At 39.3% G+C, this 24,346-nt stretch overlaps 1 protein-coding gene across 1 annotated transcript in view; it reads right to left on the reverse strand.

Annotated features, from left to right (window-relative positions):
- Nucleotides 1–24,346, reverse strand: part of copa (COPI coat complex subunit alpha) — a 60,528-nt gene that overhangs the window by 35,871 nt on the left and 311 nt on the right. The window contains exons 2-12 of the mRNA XM_062964754.1: nt 18,648–18,761; nt 17,393–17,466; nt 17,076–17,156; nt 15,300–15,376; nt 13,983–14,092; nt 7,491–7,600; nt 5,019–5,118; nt 4,797–4,932; nt 3,479–3,561; nt 2,108–2,258; nt 270–336 (exon numbers count right to left, since the gene is read on the reverse strand). Coding sequence (XP_062820824.1) covers nt 270–336; nt 2,108–2,258; nt 3,479–3,561; nt 4,797–4,932; nt 5,019–5,118; nt 7,491–7,600; nt 13,983–14,092; nt 15,300–15,376; nt 17,076–17,156; nt 17,393–17,466; nt 18,648–18,761 — 1,103 coding nt within the window. The remainder of the gene's footprint in view (nt 1–269; nt 337–2,107; nt 2,259–3,478; nt 3,562–4,796; nt 4,933–5,018; nt 5,119–7,490; nt 7,601–13,982; nt 14,093–15,299; nt 15,377–17,075; nt 17,157–17,392; nt 17,467–18,647; nt 18,762–24,346) is intronic.

The following is a 24,346-nucleotide window of genomic DNA, read 5'->3' on the forward strand; positions in this document are numbered from 1 at the left end:
ACCTGTCATTCTATATCTTTTATTTGTACAACTGTTTTAATTGATGAGCTGTGTTTTATTACTATGTTTAAGCGGCAATGAATTTTGCCGGAGTTGTAAGCCACATTGAGTCCCCCATGGGGTGAGAAAGGTGGGGTATAAATGAAGTAAATAAAATAATAAAATAATCATATATATATATATATATATATATATATATATATATATATCAACATCAATATGCTGGAAGTGGATACAGATGTGGGAAATGTACAGAGAAATGGCCTTACCGTGCAAAGGAGGACCGCGTTCTCGGCCGGATTGTAGGACATATTGAACACGGGAAACTTGGAGCCACTGGAGAAAAAGGAGCAGGAAAAGGGGACTTGAGTTTAAACAGCAGAGAAAGCAAAATAATAGGCAAGACGGAAGGGTATCTATCTTTCTATCTCTATCTATCCATCCATTCGCATCTCTCTCTCTCTCTCTCTTTCTTCATCTATCGATTTAATCATCTAGCACAGAGGTCCTCAAACTTTTAAAGCAAAGGGCCGGTCCACAATCCTTCAGACTGTGGAGGGGCCGAATTATCATTTGAAAAAAAAAATGAACAAATTCCTGTGCACACTGCACATGTCTTATTTGTAGTGCAAAACAACAATGAAAGAACAATACAATATTTAAAAATGAAAACAATTGTAACCAACATAAACCTATCAGGATTTTTCAATGGGAAGTGTGGGCCTGCTTCTGGCCAATGATATAGTCAAGTTAATTAGGATTGTTGTTGTTGTTGTGTGTCTTCAAGTCATTTCAGACTTCGGGCAAGCCTAAGTCTAAAATTATTTATTTATTCATTTACTACATTTATTTATTACATTTATATCCTGCCCTTCTCACCCCGAAGGGGACTCAGAGCAGCTGTATGTACATAGAATATATTATTTTATTAGCATAGCACAATATTTGCATTATATATTACTAGATTGAACTATACCACTATACTGTAATATTATATGTAATATATAAAGTATAATTAATATTATTACATGGTATTATTATTAGTATTATATTGTATAACATTATAATATTATAGTATTTTAATCTAATGATTTTATCTTATATTGCTGCTATAGTCCCCCCCACCTCATGTTTGAAGTTTACTGAATGGCATTGGTGGTTGTTTGATTTTATTACTGTTGTATAAACCTTTGTTTTAACTTCTGTTTTATTATCTTCTTGTGTTTTAAACTGTGTATATTGTTGGTGTATTTGCGCTGTTACTTTTGTAATATTGTGAGCCGCCCCGAGTCCCCACGGGGAGATGGTGGCGGGGTATAAATAAAGTTTTATTATTATTATTATTATCTATCTATATATATAAAAGAGTGATGGCATCAGGGCAGCAGACAAAACAACAAAACGACAGGCCCCCCAACCTCAAAATTTGACAACACAACCGATCATCCACGGCTCTAGGTTGATACAACAAAAAGAAAAGAAAAATAAAGTCCTAATTAGAGGGAGAGGAATAATTGTTTTTATCCAATTGCTGCCAGTTACAAGGCTAAGTTCTGCCCACTTGGTCTCCTAGCAACCTACTCAGCCCAGGGGACAGGCACAAGAGTTTGGAGAGACCCCTAAGGGCCATCCAGCCCAACCCTTTCTACTATGCAGCAGGACACAATCCAAGCATTCACAACACATGGACAACGTATAAATACTATACAATACGACACAGGGACATAGACCCCCCTCTACCCTCACCACTTTCACAGTACACAAACAACCAAATGCATACTAAACATAAAGACAACCATACAACAGACACTCAATACCACCACTACCTCAACAAGTTCTCACCAACACCACCAGACAACGCCACAGCAACGCATGGCCGGGCACAGCTAGTATGTATATACAATACATTATATTATTTAAAATGATATTAAAATATTATGTTATAAAACTGAGGGCAGGGGCCAGGTAAATGACCTTGGAGGGCCGCATCCGGCCCCCGGGCCTTAGTTTGGGGACCCCTGATCTAGCATATGTCTCCCTCTCCCCCCACCCAAATTGGGAAGCCTGAATGAATGCACAGAGATGGGCCAAAGCCTGTCTGACCGACCTCCGGAGCTGCATAACGGCCACATCCTTGGAGCTGTTGAAGTCCAGCTGGCGCAGGAAGCGGTCCTTGACGTAGTAGAGCATGTTGCCATGGACGGCATAGGCCGGCCGCTCACGCTCCAGCTTGAAGACGATCATGCCCCCATCGTGGCCTACAGACAAAGGAGGCGAGAGAGGGGACATCATTATTATCATTATTAGCTCACAACAACTTTGGCCTACTAAAAGTCTCTGGCCTTTGGTAGCTCACCACTTAAATAAGCATACTTATTATATTATAATATCATAATGTAATAAAATATAATAATAATAACACACTATTATGATTGTATATCATATATTACATGTAATATTACTAATAATCTATGTATATAAAAGAGTGATGGCATCACGGCGACCCACAAAACAACAAAACTACAGGCCCCCCAACCTCAAAATTTGACAACACAACCCATCATCCACGCCTCTAGGTTGATACAACAAAAAGAAAAGAAAAATAAAGTCCTAATTAGAGGGAGAGGAATAATTGCTTTTATCCAATTGCTGCCAGTTAGAAGCCTAAGCTCCTCCAACTTGATCTCCTAGCAACCCAATAAAAAATAATAAAAAACACTTAAAAAATTGATACAATAAAATACTATAATAACAGAAAATAACTAAAAATAATACAAGAAAATAATAAAATATAATAAATAAAAATATAACTTACAATAAAATTAATTTAAAAATGCAAATAACGTCAAATAAAATTTACACAACAATTTTTAACCAATACCACCATCACTTTGCCACAGCAACGCGTGGCCGGGCACAGCTAGTATTGCAATATAATGGTATAGTACAATATTATTATTATTATTATAGTACATTATTCTGTCTAGAAATGTTTACACTTTGTCCTTTGGCCCCAAAGCACATTAGAACGGTATTATTGCACTTTAGTTTAAGTGGCCCCTCCATGCCATCCCCTCCACCAACCTGGTGGTCCATTTCATCCTACTTTATTTTAAACTAATTTATATGTTAACTGAGTTTTATGGTTTAATGTATTGTTTTGTTTAAAGTAACAGTGTTGTATAAATGCTGTTTTTACTGTGTTTTTATTGCAATATGTTTTAACTAATCTACTAATTCTGTATCTTTGGTCCTGTGTCCCGTGTAGCCGCCCCGAGTCCCTGCTGGGAGATGGTGGCGGGGTAGAAAAATAATGTATTATTATTATTATTATTATTGGTGATAGAACTCCAATATGTCGACGATATCATAGCTGCGCCCATTTGGAGGAAGAGCTACGTATAAGCCCCTTGAAACACCTTCTTCACAGGAAGATACCTATGAAAAGTTTGAATTATTCATATTATCATTTCCTTACCTGCGGCAAAGAGGTTGAGGTTGGGGTGGGCCGCCAAGACCCAAAAGCGGTCATGGTCCCTGCGGAAAGTCTGGACGCCGGTGCTGAGGAAGAGGAATAATAATATATTATTATTGTATTATAAGACTATTATATTATTATATAATAATAATAGGATGGTATGGTTCTATTATTATATATTATATACAATTATTATAATGTTATTGTTATTATTAACATTAATAATAATACAACTAATAATAATAAATTAATTCATACACCCCCCTCCCCAAAGGGACTCAGAGTGGCTTACAACAATTCAGATACAGAAAATCATATAAACAATAAACAGACAACAGTAAACAATTATCACTACATAAAATTAAATTTCATACTAATCAAAACATTAATAACAGTTTAAAAGTGATTTGTTTTTAATAGATAACAATAATAGGATGGTATGGTTCTATTAATATATATTATATGAAATTAGTATATTGTTGTTGTTATTATTATTATTATTATTATTATTATTATTATTATTATTATTATTATTAATAATAATAATAATAATAAACCTTTATTTATATCCCCCCCAAAGGGACTTGGAGTGGCTTATAACAATTCACAGATACAGAAAATAGTATAAACAATAAACAGACAACAGTAAACCATTATCACAACATAAAATTAAATTTGATGCTAATCAAAACATTAATAAATAACAGTTTCAAAGTGATAGATAACAATAATAGGATGGTATGGTTCTATTCTTGTTATTATACATTATATAAATTTATTATATTACAGTAATACATAACAATTAAAAATAATAGGATGTTATACTTCTATTTATTATTATTATTATTATTATTATTATTATTATTATTATTATTATTATTACAGTAGAGTCTCACTTATCCAAGCTAAACGGGCCGGCAGAAGCTTGGATAAGCGAATATCTTGGATAATAAGGAGGGATTAAGGAAAAGCCTATTAAACATCAAATTAGGTTATGATTTTACAAATTTAGCACCAAAACATGTTTTACAACAAATTTGACAGAAAAAGTAGTTCAATACGCAGTAATGTTATGTCGTAATTACTGTATTTACGAATTTAGCACCAAAATATCATGATATATTGAAAACATTGACTACAAAAATGGCTTGGATTATCCAGAAGCTTGGATAAGCAAGGCTTGGATAAGTGAGACTCTACTATATTATTATTATTATTATTATTATTATTATTATTATTATTATTATTATTATGCCAAGGTTGCAATGGCTAGGAAGGCATGCAAAGCCCACTGGGGGGGCCAAGAGGACGTGCTGACCGCTTGGACATGTCCCAGACGCGGATGCTCTTGTCCTCGGAGTTGCTGAGAATCAGCTCCTGGCGTGGGTGGAAGACGGCGCAGGAGACGTTGTTGTAATGCCCGCGGCAGGTGTCCACCTCCCAGGCCTTGGACTCTGCAGAGAGAAGGGAGATGCGTCTCGAGACTGTACACAGAAAGGAAGGCACAACATCCCCCCTCCTGTCCTGCATTGATACCTACCGTTCATCCTCCAGATCTTGACCTGCCGGTCGTCGGCCCCCGAGACAATGAGCGGCATGGTCGGGTGGAAGGCGGCCCAGTTCACCCCGCGGTCGTGGCCCTAAAAGCAGGAAAGTGGAGCAGAAGAGACAGGTCAGAGCATTGTCCCAGGGATGAAAGGAACCCCCAAGGACCATCCAGTCCAGCCCCCTTCTTTCTGCCAGGCAGGAAAGGCACAACAACCCGATCCCTTCCAACAGACGGACATCCAGCTTCTGCTTAATAATAATAATAATAATAATAATAATAATAGAATATCCTCAGCTGCTTTAAGAAAATTGCACAGACAGACTACAAACAGAGGCACAACTATGTGGCCCAAATGATTCATTGGAACTTATGCCTCAAGTACCACCTCCCAGCAGCAAAGAACTGGTGGGATCACAAACCTGCAAAAGTATTGGAAAATGAGCACGCAAAGATACTGTGGGACTTCCGAATCCAGACTGACAAAGTTCTGGAACACAACACACCAGACATCACAGTTGTGGAAAAGAAAAAGGTTTGGATCATTGATGTCGCCATCCCAGGTGACAGTCGCATTGACAAAAAACAACAGGAAAAACTCAGCCGCTATCAGGACCTCAAGATTGAACTGCAAAGACTCTGGCAGAAACCAGTGCAGGTGGTCCCGGTGGTGATGGGTACACTGGGTGCCGTGCCAAAAGATCTCAGCCAGCATTTGGAAACAATAGACATTGACAAAATTACGATCTGCCAGCTGCAAAAGGCCACCCTGCTGGGATCTGCACGCATCATCTGAAAATACATCACACAGTCCTAGACACTTGGGAAGTGTTCGACTTGTGATTTTGTGATATGAAATCCAGCATATCTATCTTGTTTGCTGTGCCATACAACGTCGTTGTGTTGATAATAATAATAATAGAATAATCCTAGAGTACAGCCCCCAAGGAATACACAATGCAAATCCTCTTGACTGCTTAATAATAATAATAATAATAATAATAATAATAATAATAGAATAATCCTAGAGCTGGAATCCTAGAGTCCAGCTCCCAAGGAATACACAATGCAAATCCTCTTGACTGCTATAATAGTAATAATAATAATAATAATAATAATAATAATAATAATAATAATAGAATAATCCTAAAGTACAGCCCCCAAGGAATACACAATGCCAATCCTCTTGACTGCTTAATAATAATAATAATAATTTTCATCCAAAAATACATCACACTATCCTAGACACTTGGGAAGTGTTCGACTTGTAATTTTGTGATACGAAATCCAGCATATCTATCTTGTTTGCGGTGTCATACAATAGTAATAATAATAATAATAATAATAATCCTAGAGCTGGAATCCTAGAGTCCAGCCCCCAAGGAATACACAATGCAAAGCCTCTTGGCTGCTTAATAATAATAATAATAATAATAATAATAATAATAATAATAATAATAATAGAATAATCCTAGAGCTGGAATCCTAGAGTCCAGCCCCCAAGGAATACACAATGCAAAGCCTCTTGGCTGCTTAATAATAATAATAATAATAATAATAATAATAATAATAATAGAATAATCCTAGAGCTGCAATCCTAGAGTCCAGCCCCCAAGGAATACACAGTGCAAATCCTCTTGACTGCTTAATAATAATAATAATACTAGAATAATCCTAGAGCTGGAATCCTAGAGTCCAGCCGCCAAGGAATACATGATGTAAATCCTCTTGACTGCTTAATAATAATAATAATAATAATAATAATAATAATAATAATAATAATAATAGAATAATCCTAGAGCTGGAATCCTAGAGCCCAACCCCCAAGGAATACATAATGCAAATCCTCTTGACTGCTTAATAATCATCATCATCATTATCATCATTATCATCATCCAACTGCAAAAGGCCTCCCTACTGGGATCTGCGCGCATCATCCGAAAATACATCACATAGTCCTAGACACTTGGGAAGTGTTCAACTTCTGATTTTGTGACACGAAATCCAGCATATCTATCTTGTTTGTTGTGTCATAAAATAATAATAATAATAATAATAATAATAATAATAATAATAATAGAATAATCCTAGAGCTGGAATCCTAGAGTTCAGCCCCCAAGGAACACACAATGCAAATCCTCTTGGCTGATGGCCATCCAGCCTCTCCTTAATATTAACAGAATCTCAGAGTTGGAGTAGACCCCAAAGACCATCCATTGAAGCCGCCTTCTGAGATCAAGTAGTACACAATCCAAACCATCCCGGCAGATGGCCCTCCAGCCTCTGTTCAACAAATTACTCCATGGTCGAAACAGTGCTTGCTGTCCCAAAAAGAAGAATGCAAACCAATGGATTCTAATCTAAAGAGAAGCCACGTAAACATGAGAAGTATCGTTGTTCAGGAGTGCTTGAGCTGGGCCAAATGGGGCTGGACTAGATGGCCTCAGTGTCCCCTACGGACTGTACCTCCAGGACGTGCTTGACCACGGCGTCGGTGGTGCCGAAGAGGTCGACGCCGGTGATGCCTCGGACGTCAGACTCCACCGCGCCAGGAGAGAGGTTCTTCTTCCTCAGGCCTTTGGGAAAGAAAGAACAACAACGGCCCCAACAGAGGAAGCAAAGGCCACGTTAAAGAGGCGTCAAGAGCTGGAAATGCTGCCCATGAATGTCAATGGGGAAAAAAAAAAGGTTGAATCCATTCCTGGCCTCATGGACCCAAAGTGTATCCATTTCACCCTTGCAATGCACTTTTTAAACTTGACTAAAGTGTGGGATTGTTAGCCCATAGGGAGAAAAGCTGGGGTATAAATAAAGTGAATAATAATAAACATAATCAATAATAATACTGTAATTATTTATCTTTGAGTCTCCTTGTTGGAGAGAAAAAGTGGGGTAGGATATAAACATTATTATTATTATTATTATTATTATTATTATTATTTCTTCCAATACTAATAATAGATATATAGCTGCTTTTAGTCTCCTTGTGGAGAAAAAAAGCAGGATAATAATAATAATAATAATAATAATAATAATAATACAGTAGAGTCTCACTTATCCAAGCTAAACGGGCCGGCAGACACTTGGATAAACAAATATCTTGGATAATAAGGAGGGATTAAGGAAAAGCCTATTCAACATCAAATTAGGTTATGATTTTACAAATTAAGCACCAAAACATTGTGTTTTACAACAAATTTGACAGAAAAAGCAGTTCAACACGCAGTAATGTTATGTTGTAATTACCGTATTTACGATTTTAGCACTAAAATATCGCAATATATTGAAAACATTAACTACAAAAATTGCTTGGATAATCCAGAAACTTGGATAAGCGAGGCTTGGATAAGTGAGACTCTACTGTAATACATTCTAATACTAATAATAGATACATAGCTGCTTTGAATCTCCTTGTGGAGAGAAAAAAGCAGGGTCTAAATAAATATAGTAATAATAATAATAAGTCTCCGAGTCTCCTTGTAGGTGAGGTATAAATAAACAATAATATGCATTCTAAAACTAATAATAGATACGTAATAGATACGTAACTGTTTTGAGTTTTCTGGTGGAGAGATAAAGCGGGGTATAAATAAACACAATAATAATATTAATAATACAATGTTTCCGAGTTTCCTTGTGGAGAGAAAAAGCAGGTTATAAATAATAATAATAATAATAATAATAATAATAATAATAATAATAATAATATCTAAATCTATTATAATAGATTTGAGTCTCCTTGTGGAGAGAAAAATGGGGTTTAAATAAACATATTAATAATGACAAGAAGAAGAAGAAGAAAGTGAGGTTGTTGTGAGTTTTCTGGTCTGTCTGGCCATGTTCCAGAAGCATTCTCTCCTGGCGTGTTGCCCACATCTATGGCAGGCATCCTCAGAGGTTGTGAGGTCTGTTGGAAAATAGGAAACTATGCCTGCCATAGATGTGGGCAAAACATCAGGAGAGAATGCTCCTGGGAACATGGCCAGACAGCCCGGAAAACTCACAACCACCCAGTGATTCCAGCCATGAAAGCCTCCGACAAAACAATGACAGTAACAATAATAATCCTGCCTCATGTACCGAGGAGAAGTTGTTTAAAGCTACGGACGATGAGGTAGCTGTTGCCCGCTTTTGGTCTAAAACTTAGTTATACTGCAACGTTTTTGACATGAAATAAATAAATAATAAATAAATAAAATGATAATATACAGAGCCATGATAGATGGACGGATGCTGCCTTTCGAAAGGGAAGGATGGACGGGCGCCGGATGGGAAATCTCCGCAGCAGCTGCGCAGATCCAGAGGGGAAACGGGGGACGCCGAGAGCATGATCCAGCTCACAGGAAGGAATGGGATGGAAGGAGAGCGGAAAGGCAGGCAGCAAAAGGCTTCTTCATGCATCGAAGGGAGACCAAGGCACATGCCAGACCTGGATGCAAGGCTCTTGATCTACACCAGTGGTTCCCAAACTTATTTGGCCTGCTGCCCTCTTTCCAGAAAAAATATGACTCCGTGTCCCCTGGAAAGGGGGCGTGGCTTAGAGGGGTGGGCGTGGCTCCTGCTCAAGAGGGCGGGGCTGAGCCTCTCCTCTAGTCTAGGGCTGCGAAGGGAGGTGGGCGGAGCCACAAATGGGCGGCCAGGACTGGGATGGGCGGAGTTACGAGCTCTGAGGCAGGGCTGAGCTTCTATCCCTGTCCTGGACACAGGGGGCGGGGCTAGAGGAGGGGGCGGGGCCTCTTCCCAAGTGCCTGACGGGGCTGAACCTCTATACCCCGCCCCCGTGTTCTAACAAGCGCCTCAGGAGAGGTATAGAGGCTCAGGCCTGTCTCTGGCACTTGGGAAGAGGCCCCGCCCCCTTCCCTAGCCCCGCCCTTTAGTCCTAAAAGGCCTCTCAGGAGAGCTATAGAGGCTCAGCCCTGTCTTGGCCCCGCCCCCTTCCCTAGCCCCGCCCTTTAGTCCTAAAAGGCCTCTCAGGAGAGCTATAGAGGCTCAGCCCTGTCTTGGCCCCGCCCCCTTCCCTAGCCCCGCCCTTTAGTCCTAAAAGGCCTCTCAGGAGAGCTATAGAGGCTCAGCCCTGTCTTGGCCCCGCCCCCTTCCCTAGCCCCGCCCTTTAGTCCTAAAAGGCCTCTCAGGAGAGCTATAGAGGCTCAGCCCTGTCTTGGCCCCGCCCCCTTCCCTAGCCACGCCCTTTAGTCCTAAAAGGCCTCTCAGGAGAGCTATAGAGGCTCAGCCCTGTCTTGGCCCCGCCCCCTTCCCTAGCCCCGCCCTTTAGTCCTAAAAGGCCTCTCAGGAGAGCTATAGAGGCTCAGCCCTGTCTTGGCCCCGCCCCCTTCCCTAGCCCCGCCCTTTAGTCCTAAAAGGCCTCTCAGGAGAGCTATAGAGGCTCAGCCCTGTCTTGGCCCCGCCCCCTTCCCTAGCCCCGCCCTTTAGTCCTAAAAGGCCTCTCAGGAGAGCTATAGAGGCTCAGCCCTGTCTTGGCCCCGCCCCCTTCCCTAGCCCCGCCCTTTAGTCCTAAAAGGCCTCTCAGGAGAGCTATAGAGGCTCAGCCCTGTCTTGGCCCCGCCCCCTTCCCTAGCCACGCCCTTTAGTCCTAAAAGGCCTCTCAGGAGAGCTATAGAGGCTCAGCCCTGTCTTGGCCCCGCCCCCTTCCCTAGCTTCGCCCTCTGTGTCCCAACAGGAGCCTCAGGAGAGGTATAGAGGCTCAGCCCTGTCTCGGGCTCTTGGGAGGAAGCCACGCCCACTCCTCTAGCTCCGCCCCCGTGTCCTAATAGGTGCCATCAACCACCCCCCAGGATCACTCCAGCGCCCACTTTGGGAACCACTGATCTAGATCACCACGTCGTTCTTCATTCCCAGGATCCCTCAAAACACACACTGCTGGGGTGTACAATCCGGAATAACACAATACACACATCCAGAACATTTGCAGAAAGAAACAATCCCCGGTTATACAAAAGGGAGTCCATGTTAGCACTGGCCATTCCAAAGCGGTCTGGTTTTAAAAGGAAAGGTGAAACTCCCTTCACACTGCTTGCTTATTATTATTATTATTATTATTATTATTTATAATTAGAAATGGGTACAGAAAGAAAAGGGTTAGTGTTGCAAACAAGGCAGCTTCATGGTTACAAACAAAAGCATTATGTGTTTTTCTCCATGCGTTTTAACACAAGCAACCAGACCCAAGCTGCACCCTTTCCTCCCCTTTTTTCCCTCTTGGCAGAAAAAAGGATATTAATGTTGGTTAATGTTTCTGTTGTATTAGATCAGGGGTCCCCAAACTAAGGTCCGGGGGCCAGATGCGGCCCTCCGAGGCCATTTACCTGGCCCCCGCCCTCAGTTTTATAATATAATATATTGTATTTACATATAATATTGATAATATTATTATAATGTAATACAATATAACACTAATAATAATACCATAAAATAATATTAATTATACATTCTATATTACATATAATATTACTAATAATATTACAGTACAGTGGTATAGTTCAATATAGTAATATATAATGCTAATATTGTGCTATGCTAATAATATAATATATTGTATGTACATATAATTTGTAAGCCACTCTGAGTCCCCTTTGGGGTGAGAAGGGTGTGATACAAATGTAGTAAATAAATGCAGTAAATAAATAAATAATAAATAAATACATTTTAGACTTAGGCTCGCCCAAAGTCTGAAATGACTTGAAGGCACACAACAACAAAAATCCTAACTAACTTGACTATCTCATTGGCCAGAAGCAGGAGCACACTTCCCACTGAAATCCTGATGAATGTATGTTAGGTTAAAATTGTTTTTATTTTTAAATATTGTATTGTTCTTTCATTGTTCTTGTTGTTGTTGTTTTTGCACTACAAATAAGACATGTGCAGTGTGCATCGGAATTTGTTTATATATTTTTTTTCAAATGATAATCCGGCCCCTCAACAGTCTGAAGGATTGTGGACCGGTCCTCGGATTAAAAAGTTTGAGGACCCCTGTATTAGATTGTGTTCTGTTGTATTAACATTCACCTCTTGTAATATTCTTATTATTATTACTACTACTATTATAATATTCTGCCAAGAGAGCGACGGAGCAAAAGGGACCCAGCGAGGGATGCTGGCGGAAGAGAATACAAAGTCCTCCCAATACAGAAAGATAAACCCTTCGTCCCGCAGCTGGGTCATGTCTGAACGTGTGCCACAAAAAAACCAGCAAACCCGACCAGATGAGAACCGCAGTCAGGAAAAGAGACCTTTGCAGAGGGAACGGGGCCTTCAGAGGCAAAGCAGGCGGTCCCCAAGTCACAAACAAGATGGATTCTATAGGTTTGTTTTTAAGTTGAATCTGTACACAAGTTGGAACAGGGACAGCCAAATAAATCTTTGGGGGTCCCTTCCTAAACTTTATCTTGTGTGTGTGTGTGTATATATACATATACATATACATATATATATATATATATATATACACACACACACACACACACACACACATACTGTATATACTCGAGTATAAGCCTAGTTTTTCAGCCCTTTTTTTAAGGCTGAAAAAGCCCCCCTCGGCTTATACTCGGGTGAGGGTCCTGGTTGGCTTATATTTGGCTCAGCTTATACTCGAGAATATATGGTACATTTATTATTTTTCTCTATTATTATTGTTACATTTATTTTTCTCTATTATTGTTGCGACAATTACATTTATTTTACTCTATTTTTATTATTATTAATACATTTATTATTTCACTCTGATCTTATTATTATTATTGCATTTATTATTTTACTCTATTATTATTAAAAGGATACATAAGCACATTGACATTGACGAAGATAAGAATAATGATTTGATCAGAATTGGACAGTCTTATCTTAAATTTGAGCTTTATGTAAATATTCAAAAACATTTAACCTACTGATGCTTCAATTAATGTCATTTTATTGGTACTGTATATACTCGAGTATAAGCCTAGTTTTTCAGTCCTTTTTTAAAGACTTTTTTATAACCCCTCGGCTTATACTCGGGTGAGAGTCCTGGTTGGCTTATATTTGGGTCATCTTATACTCGAGAATATATGGTACATTTATTATTTTTCTCCGTTATTATTGGTATTATTACATTTACTATTTTTCTCTATTATTGTTGCGACTATTACATTTATTTTACTCATTATTATTATTATTATTACATTTATTATTTCACTCTGATCTTATTATTATTACTGCATTTATTATTTTACTCTATTTATTATTACTTGTATTATTTTCCTGTAATTATTATTATTATTATTAAATGTATTATTTTACTCTATTATTATTAAAAGCATACATAAGCACATTGACATTGAAGAAGATGGGAATAATGATTTGATCAGAGTTGGACAGTCTTATCTTAAATTAGAGTTTTATGTAAATATTCAAAACATTTAACCTACCGATGCCTCGATTAATGTAATTTAATTTTTTTCTATTTTTACTTCTGAAATTTACCACTCTCGGCTTATACTTGAGTCAATGTTTTCCCAGTTTTCTTGTGGTGAAATTAGGTGCCTCGTCTTATATTCGGGTCGGCTTATACTTGAGTATATACGGTAACCTACCAATGCCTCGATTAATGTAATTTTATTGGTTTCTATTTTTATTTCTGAAATTTACCACTCTCGGCTTATACTGGAGTCAATGTTTTCCCAGTTTTTTCGTGGTAAAATTAGGTGCCTCGGCTTATATTCGGGTCGGCTTATACTCGAATATATGAGCTAGATATAGTATCATAGATTTGAAAGGCAACCAGTCCAATCCCTGTTCTAAAGTGTGAGTCTTTTCTAACTGGGGAACGTCCTATGGGTATCTCTGCCTTGTGGGCCCCTTGTAGTGTGTGGAGTTCTGTCCACAGAGGCCTGCCTTTCAAGACTGCGGTCCTCATGGAGGCCCATTTGCTGGTTGTCCCCCTCGACCGGAGCAGCTCACCGGAGATATCCCACACGCGCACAGTCTGGTCCAAGCTGGCCGAGACCACCAGGTCCTCCGAGGGGTGGAACTGGGCGCACATCACGTAATGGTTGTGTCCCGTCAGCACACTGCCAAAGAAGATAGAAAACACACCAAGCATTAAGAAGGAGAGGCCTCGCTGGGACTGCAAGAAAGTTACAAAAATGTCATTAAAAAAAAAAACTAAGAACTTGAAGGAGGAATTATTAGGGGAATAATAATAATACTGTAATAATAATAATAATAATAATAATAGATATATAGCTGCTTTGAGTCTCCTTCAGGATAGAAATAAAGCAGGGTATAAACCTAACAACAACAACAATATAGTAATAATAATAATAGTTAAAAGTAGGATACTTTTTTAAAAAGTACTTTTAACTGTTGGATTTTACAGTGTTTTGCATAGATGTTTGTTTGATGTTGTTTCTGTAAATGCATATGACCATTGGTAGGAGCATTAATAACTTGATTCTGATAATAATAATAATAATAATAATAATAATAATAATAATAATAATAATAATGGGATCTTAAATATGACTACTGTAGTTAAAAGTAGGATACTTTTTTAAAAAGTACTTTTAACTGTTGGATTTTACAGTGTTTTGTATAGATGTTTGTTTGATGTTGTTTCTGTAAATGCATATGACCATTGGTCGGAGCATTAATAAATTGATTCTGATAATAATAATAATAATAATAATAATAATAATAATAATAATAATAATAGGATCTTAAATATGACTACTGTAGTTAAAAGTAGGATACTTTTTTAAAAAGTACTTTTAACTGTTGGATTTTACAGTGTTTTGTATAGATGTTTGTTTGATGTTGTTTCTGTAAATGCATATGACCATTGGTCGGAGCATTAATAAATTGATTCTGATAATAATAATAATAATAATAATAATAATAATAATAATGGGATCCTAAATATGACTACTGTAGTTAAAAGTAGGATACTTTTTTAAAAAGTACTTTTAACTGTTGAATTTTACAGTGTTTTGTATAGATGTTTGATGTTGTTTCTGTAAATGCATATGACCATTGGTCGGAGCATTAATAAATTGATTCTGATAATAATAATAACAATAATAATGGGATCTTAAATATAACTATTTACCAGATAAAATGCTTCAAGATGACATCATGGAAAGGCAAATTAAATATATGAATAGTCACTTTAAGGAGAAATGGCTTATAGCCAGAGTAAAAGGGAAAGGCAAATGCAAGCAATTGAATCAGACCATCTTCGTGATCAAACAAATAAAATAATACAAAAAGCAGAGGTACCAAACGCAGGTGCGGGACTGCCAATTCCAAACCCGGATGGTCTGGTCGTCGGACGCGCTCAGGATCCAGGGGTACTCCTGCCAAACACAGAGGGAGGGGCCTTTTGTGTTACCAAGGGACTTTTTAAAGTGTAACTAGAGCCAGATAGATAGATAGATAGGGCAGCAAAACAAACCCCACAGGGGTATTCACCTCTATATGATCCAAATCACATAGGGGAGGGTAAACACCCCTGTGGAGTTTCTTTTGTTGATATCTACCTATACATGTAATAAAAGTTAAAATCTGTATGTGTGTATGTGGCTGGGGTGTGATATTGCAGGTTAGAGTGAGTGCCATGAACATGAAGCCCAAACCCTGCCAATATCCCCCCCAAACACCACCACCCAAGGAAATGCTTTCATTCGGGGACACTTTTCTTCTCGATTTTCTGTTTTTCCTCCACCAAAGGCAGCTGGAAAGCAGACTGAACCCTACCAATGATGCACCCAGAGTACATTTGCCCAACATGATAAACTTGAAGTCCTGACAGAATTTCAGGGTTAATCTGGCACTATGTGAGTTGTAGTACATCCACAATCTTATGCATTTTGTAAAATAAAAAAATGACTTCTTCTAATAACCCGGGCAATGTTGGGTACCCATGGGGTGTGTCTTGCTGTGTAAAATATAATATAATGCAATATAAATATAATAATATTAATAATAATAATAATAATATATTATTTGGCATTTGGAAACAATAGACATTGACAAAATTACGATCTGCCAACTGCAAAAGGCCACCCTGCTGGGATCTGCACGCATCATCCGAAAATACATCACACAGTCCTAGACACTTGGGAAGTGTTCGACTTGTGGTTTTGTGAAACGAAATCCAGCATATCTATCTTGTTTGCTGTGTCATACAACGTCGTTGTGTCAATAATATATTATATTGTAATACAATATAATACTAATAATATAATATAATAATATTAATTATATATTATAATTTACATGTAATATTACTAATAATATTACAATATATTGATACAGTACAATATAGTAATTTATTACCAGTATTGTACTATGCTAATAATATGATATGTAAATTTAATTTGTAAGCCGCTTTGAGTCCCCTTCGGGGTGAGAAGGGCGGCATATAAATATAGCAAATAAATAAATAAAATTAGATGATATGGGGAAGGTTGGGCTTTAGAAGAGCCCTAAAAACATGGCTATGTGCCCAGGCTTTCAACAAATAAACAATAAAGATGACACGGACTGACCCATGGATAAAGCATGAGATTACTGGACGAACGGATCTGAGCATACGTTATTTTTTAAATTTATACACTGTAATTTTAATACTGTATTTAATAGTTTTTAACTGATTTTATGTATTGTTGATTGATTTTGTATAGGCATCTAACTGTGCCAATGTTGCAAGCCGCCCTGAGTCCCTTCGGGTGAGAAGGGCGGGATATAAATATTGGAAATAAATAAATAAGGTTTAACGCCCCATGGGGTTTGTTTTGCTGCTCTCTCTCTCTCTCTCTCTCTCTCTCTCTCTCTCTCTCTCTCTCTCTCTCTCTCTCTCTCTCTATATATATATATATATATATATATATATATATATATATATATATATAATATATCTAAGCTTTGGATCACATAGGGAAGGGTTAATGCCTCCGTGGAATTTCTCTTGCTGCTACACACACACACACACACACACACACACACACACACACACACACATTATAATATAAACTTTGGCCTTGCTGGACTCACATGATGGAAGAAAGTGGTGCGGATGTAATCCAGGTGCCCCAGGAGAGTGAAGAGACAGCGGCGGAGCTTGTAGTTCCAGACCTGGAAAAGAAGGAAGGAGAAGAAAAACAGAGGCCGACTCAGGGAAGAGTTGGAATACATTCATGTCCCTCTTCCTTCCTGTTTAGTTTCAACACACTTTGCATTCACAAACCTCCTGCTAAAGACCTCAACCTGCCTTTGGAAACAAGAAAACGGAAAGGATGGCAGTAAATTAAAACATATAGATGAATTTATCATATCAAAGCTTGGCTTCTCAGCAACGAGGCCCTGCTTACCTTGATTTTGTAATCATCGCCTCCAGACACAAAGAGAGGCTGCTGCTTGTGGAAATCAATGCCTCGGACGGGACCTGGAAGACACAAATAATAATAATAATAGTAATAATTCACCCACATCTATGGCAGGCATTCTCAGAGGTGCTGAGGTCTGTTGGAAAACTAAGCAAGGGAACTTTATATATCTGTGGAAGGGCCAGGGTGGGAGAAAGAACTTTTGTCTGTTGGAGGCCAGTGTGAATGTTGTACTTAATCACCTTGATTAGCATTAATGGCTATTAATAAATATAATCACAATAACAACAACAATAATATAATCACATCTCCATCTCCCTGGCCTAAGTTAACCCCAATCTGGGGTCACAATGAGTTGGCAGGTGACCTGAATAGTATAAATAAAAATAACAGTAACAACAACAACAATAATATCATCACATCTAAGTATCCCTACACTAAGTTAACCCCAATTTGGGGTCACCATCAATTGACAGGTGACTTGTATAGCATTAATTTGATGGTTTTAATTCGATGTCTTAATACTGCGTTTCTGTTTTGTTTTGTTTTTCCGGTTATTGTGTATGTATTATTACTGGTTTTTGTTCTGTATTTTGATGTTTCGTATTTTGTTATTGTTTTGTATCTGATTTTGCTGTAAGCCAACCCGAGTCCCCTTCGGGGGAGATGGAGGCGGGATATAAATAAACTTATTATTATTATAAATAATAATGATAATAATACACAGTAATATGTAACAGTAATAATAACACCTCTAAGTCTCCCTGGCTTCAGGAAGCCTTGATTTGGGGTTACTATGAGTTGAGAGGTGACTTGAATAGCATAAATAATAATATTAATAATATGTAATAATAATAATAATACCTCGAAGTTTCCCTGGCCCAAGGAAACCTTGATTTGAGGTCACTATGAGTTGAGAGGTGACTTGAATATCATAATTAACAACAACAACAATAACAATAATAATATATAAAAGTTTGTTTGTATTCCGCCCTATCTCCCCTGAAAAGATTCAGGGCAGATTATTATTATTATTATTATTAATAACACCTCTACGTATTCTGGGCCTAAGGAAACTCTAATTTGGGGTAACCGTGAGTTTAGTAGCAATAAAAATAATAATTATAATTATAATTATAATAATAGAAGCGGCATAGACACAAGACCTTGCCCTGGACTCTTCTCCGCAAATGCAGATCAATAGAGAAAGTGGGCTCCCAGAACCCCTCAACGTGCATACCATCGTGTTCGTCGAACTTGTCAATGAGGGTACACATGCGATAGTCCCAGAGCTGAATGACGCCATTGTGGAGGCTGGTGAGGATCCATGGCCTCTTCGGGTGGAAGCTCAGCCCTAGAATAAAACAAAGACATTTCCAGGTAAGAGAGAATCAAGACGACGCAACAGTCCAAGAATGTGGGACATAACGTTCATCCAGACAAGCAGAAACAGATGCAGTAGACAAAAGACAACACTCACAAGGGAAGAGAACATTTCTAAAAGAGAATGTCTAGATCAGTGGTTCCCAAGCTGTGGGCTGTGAGACCTAAAATAAAGTCTGCAAGACATGTGTGGAAAATCTGCTCTAGATGATTAAATATGGTTTTCTGTGATCAAGCAAATAGCGACTACTGGATAGTATATGTTCTGTATCAGAAACTAGAGATGATGTGGTCTATCAAATCCAATTTTCTGAATTAGTACCCCAAATAACCAAACCAAATCTAAAGTTGACAAAAAACTGATTCATAACCCTTTTGGTACTAATGTTGGGGAGTGGCCCCTGGACAAATGGTTCCCGGTCAAGTGGTCCTTGGTCAAAAAAAGGTTGGGAAACACTAGTCTAAATGACACTGGAAAGGTGAGCAAAGGTTGATCCATTAAAAAAAAAAGTTTGCTGGAAACGTCAACAAAAAGAAGCAACTTTCTACAATATGTGGTGGATATGACCTAAAGACAAAAATTTCTGAATTACAATACACAAGAATATTGGTAGTAATTATGATAATAATAATAATTGTTATTGTCATTACTAGCTTGGCGTTGCCTGGGTTATTTGAAAAAGTCAGTGTTTCAATTGTACAAAATGCATAAGGTTGTGGGTGAACTATAACTGACATCATGCCAGGTTAACCCTGAGGAACTCCATCAGTACTTAAAGTTTGTTATGTTGGGTAAGTTTGCTCTGGGTGCATTATGGGTGGGGTTCAGTGTGCTCTCTGACTGTAGGGTGAACTACAATTCCCACTATGGTGAATCAGCCCCCTGAAACCCCTTCGAGTAGGTTGAGTTAGTCATGGTGGTTCTGTGTGGCAAGTCTAGGTCCATCATCGTTGGAGGTCACAGTTTATCTGGTTGTGGATGTACTACAACTCCCAGAATGGAAGGTCAATTTCCCCCCAAACCCCTCCAGTAATCAAATTTTGGCATATCAGGTCTGTGTGCCATGTTTGGTCCAGATCCATCAGTGTTCGGGTTCACAGTGCTCTCTGGATGTAGGTGAACTACAACTCCCCCAAATCAAGGTGAATTTTCTACAAAGAACTCCAGTATTTATTTGCTCTGTGTGGCAAGTTTGCTCCAATTTCAACGTCTCTGTAGACTACCAATTCTCTCACACAAGAAGTTTATTACGTGTATTGATAAAAGCAGACAGGTAAATTCTCTGGCGAGATATAAAGGTTGAAGAAGGTATCCACCAGCATGAAAACTAACATTTTGAACCTTTTGAGATCCTCTTTTTCTTCCTCCCTCCCTTTCCTTCATAAACACAACACTTAACCACAGCCAATCCATACTTTTCCTTTCCTTAAAATCTGGGTTCAACAGGGATGGAAGCATCATAAATATTGTAATTTTAGAGAGAGAAAGAGAGAGGGGGGGGGGGAAGGAGATAAATAATTTATTATTTTGGAGGTAGTAGAAGCATTGCAACGTGCCACCTGCATAGTTTCTAGTACAGCAGAGTCTCACTTATCCAAGCTAAATGGGCCGGCATAAGCTTGGATAAGCGAATATCTTGGATAATAAGGAGGGATTAAGGAAAAGCCTATTAAACATCAAATTAATGATTTTACAAATTAAGCACCAAAACATCATGTTATACAACAAATTTGACAGAAAAGGTAGTTCAATACGCGGTAATGTTATGCTGTAATTACTGTATTTACGAATTTAGCACCAAAATATCACGATATATTGAAAACATTGACTACAAAAATGGCTTGGATAATCCAGAAGCTTGGATAAGCGAGGCTTGGATAAGTGAGACTCTACTGTATATCTGATTATTGCCGCTTTCCAGACTTCAATGAATTCACATCACTGAGTCTATAAATAAAGGATTCCATCTTTTGTAATATTTTGGGAAGCGTTAGCATTTCCTATTCTAGGTTGCAACCTCCTTTTCATGACCAAATTTGCAAATAAAGAATGCCATCTTTTTTATTTTTATTATTGATAGCATTAGTATTTTTTCTTCTTCTCCTTCTAAGTTGTGATCTCCTTTTCATGACTGAGTCCATAAATCAAGGACTCAATCTTTCTTTGTTTTGGGTAGCATTGGGATTTCTTCTTCTAGGTTGTAAACTCCTTTTGATGACTGAGTTGAGAGTAATGAGTATTTTGGGTAGTTTTGGGATTTCTTCTTCTGGGCTGCAACCCTGTTCTCGTTGTTGTCCTGCGGTCAAGTCCGGCTATACTCCCTCTTTGATGACCGCTTCCACCCCATTGGGGTCAGAGCCTTGTGTCTCCAGGGGTCGCGGTCCAAGGTGGTGGTGGTGGAGGAGGACCAGGGCGCCAGGTCCTGCTCCGTGTGGGCCTTGGAGAGCCGTCCCTCAGAGGGAGAAATGACGGGCAGCCGGGGGGGTTGGCAGGGGGTGTCCTCTTTCAGCGGGCATTTGGGGCTCTCCCCCGAAGCCCAGGTCCGTCTGGGGCAGAGCAGCCACAGCCCCGGGAAGCTCTCCCCTATCTCCCACTCCTCCTCCTCCCTCAGCTTGTCCTCATTCGGGGCCTTCGGCGTGGAGACGACGACGCTGGGCACCACGAAACCCCCCGCCATTGTCATCGTCTCTCGCGGAACCCCTTCCGGCGAAATCGCCTGCTTCTTCCGCTGCTTCTGCCGCTTCTCTTCCTCCTTCTCCTCCTCGGCCTTTCGCCGCTGGAAGTCCTTGATTCCTCGCTCGGCCCAGTAATCCAGGAGCAACGAGTCCCGCCGCGCCCGACGGGCGAAAGCCTCCCGCATCTGTTCGCCGCTGCGCTGGACTTGCTCCCGGATCCGTCGCTCCTGGATGGACTCTCGCAAACGACGGGCTTCTGCTTCCCGGTGGGAGCCCATTTCCCAGATGGGACGTCTAGGCTTCTTCACTGGCTCCAGAAGCAAAGGCAGGAAGGAGGGGCCCACTGCCGTCATGGCGCCCACCTCACCCCAGTCCCTTGCTTTGGGGTCTCTCTCCATCCCGAGGGTGGAAAGGGAGGAGAGCCAGAAGGCAAGGACGCAAAGAGACAGAAGGCCACGCTGGCCATTGTGAGGTAGTCGATGAAGCGCAACGCATTGTGAGGCCAAAGGTTCCTCACAGAGAACATCTTCAGCCGGTGATGCAATAAAGTCTGGCAAATGTGAAAACGGGACTGAGAAAACGTGGGGCTACTCAGTGCCTTCTTTGCCTCGGTCTCCTCCCAAAAGGAAAATAATGGGTGGGGGTGTGCAAGGGGTGTTAAGAAATATTAAAAAATAACTAAGTATTTTTAATTACAAATATGTTAGTCAGGCATTGAAAGGGTTAAATAAGATAACGTCACCCTGAGGAAAGTGCGATTGCCGAAGTTAGTGGGCCAAAGCTAGCGTCATCCTGAGATGTGTCAGTCAGCCTCTGTGAGAGAACACCTCTGTGTGAGGTGGACCTGATGTGAGAAGCTTCAGTGAGAGAAGCACCAATGTGAAGGCTGCTATGTGTGGCTCCTGTATGGGTTGGTTGTGAGAGGAGGTTCTGTGAGAGCGAAGCAGGGTTACTCAGCGCCTTCTTTGCCTCAGTCTTCTCCCAAAACAAAAATACCACTAGGTAATACAAGTCAATACTATCTCCAATTCTGGGCACCGCAATTGAAGGGAGATGTTGACAAGCTGGAATGTGTCCAGAGGAGGGCGACTAAAATGATCAAGGGTCTGGAGAACAAACCCTATGAGGAGCAGCTTAAAGAGCTGGGCATGTTTAGCCTGCAGAAAAGAAGGCTTATAGCCATGTATAAATATGTGAGGAGGGAGCAAGCTTGTTTTCTGCTGCCCTGGCTTCAAACTACGGGAAAGGAGATTCCACCAGAACATTAGGAAGAACTTCCTAACTGTGAGAGCGGTTCAACAGTGGAACTCTCTGCCCCAGAGTATAGTGGAGGCTCCTTCTTTGGAGGTTTTTAAGCAGAGGCTGGATGGCCATCTGTTGAGGGTGCTTTGAAAGTGATTTTCCTGCTTCTTGGCAGGGGGTTGGACTGGATGGCCCGTGAGGTCTCTTCCAACTCCATGATTCTATGATTCTATGTACCTGTAGAAAGTCTGATGTGGTGGTTGTCAAGAGTAGTCTAGCATTTTGTGTTCTTTGATTTGTGTTTGGGCTGCTGCGTATGAAACACAACCGTGCAACACAAACAAAATATGTTTGGAGTTACGGATATATAGACACATCAGCCAAATGGTCATGATAACTAAAGGTCACTGTCCATGCACTTTATTAAAAGGTCTTGAAATTATGTATCTTCTTAGGCCTGACCCCCCTGTATTATTACTTTATTTGCTTGGTTATTTATGTCTTATTGTATGCAATGTTTTAAATTGATTATTTTATATGACTGTTGTATCTTGTATCTAAATTTTTTGCCATGTGTTGTTTATACATTGTTTCTGTTTGGGCTGTGCCCCCACGTTAGTCGCCCCGAGTCCCTTCGGGGAGATAGTGGCGGGTTAGAAAAAATTAAAAACAATAAATAAATAAATAATAAACCTACAAAGTATGTACAGCAGGGGTCCCCAAACTTTTAAAGCAGAGGGCCGGTCCACAATCTTTCAGACTGTTGAGGGGCCGAATTATCATTTGAAAAAAATAATACAAATTCCTATGCACACCTCACATGTCTTATTTGTAGTGCAAAAACAACAACAAGAACAAGAACAATGAAAGAACAATACAATATTTAAAAATGAAAACAATTTTAACCAACATAAACCTATTAGGATTTCAGTAGGAAGTGTGGGCCTGCTACTGACCAATGAGATAGTCAAGTTAATTAGGATTGTTGTTGTTATTGTGTGCCTTCAAGTCATGTCAGACTTTGGCCGAGCCTAAGTCTAAAGTTTATTATTTATTTACTGCATTTATTTACTACATTTATATCCCACCCTTCTCACCCCGAAGGGGACTCAGAGCAGCTGTATGTACATACAATATATTATTAGCATAACACAATATTAGCATTATATATTACTATATTGAACTATACCACTATACTACTATATAATATGTAATATATAACATATAATTAATATTATTATATGGTATTACTATTAGTATTATATTGTATAACATAAGATTATTATCAATATTATATGTATATACAATATATTATATTATTAAAACTGATATAAAAATATTATATTATAAAACTGAGGGCGGGGGCCAGGTCAATGACCTTGGAGGGCCGCATCCGGCCCCCGGGCCTTAGTTTGGGGACCCCTGATGTACAGACTCAGTAAGAAAATCCAAGAAATGCTACGTTCAGCAAAGGACAAGAGGGATCCTCTCACCTCTGCAGGAGTCTACCGTAGACCGTGCAGCTGTGGACACCTTGTCAAACTACACAGAGAAGCCATTGAAGTCCACAAGAAGCAACCAAGAGTTCTTTCTCCCACCTGGACATCATTCCACAAATATATAAACCCCACCTCACAG

Source organism: Anolis carolinensis, unplaced genomic scaffold, assembly GCF_035594765.1.
Source record: "Anolis carolinensis isolate JA03-04 unplaced genomic scaffold, rAnoCar3.1.pri scaffold_14, whole genome shotgun sequence".
Classification (NCBI taxonomy): Eukaryota; Metazoa; Chordata; class Lepidosauria; order Squamata; family Dactyloidae; genus Anolis; species Anolis carolinensis.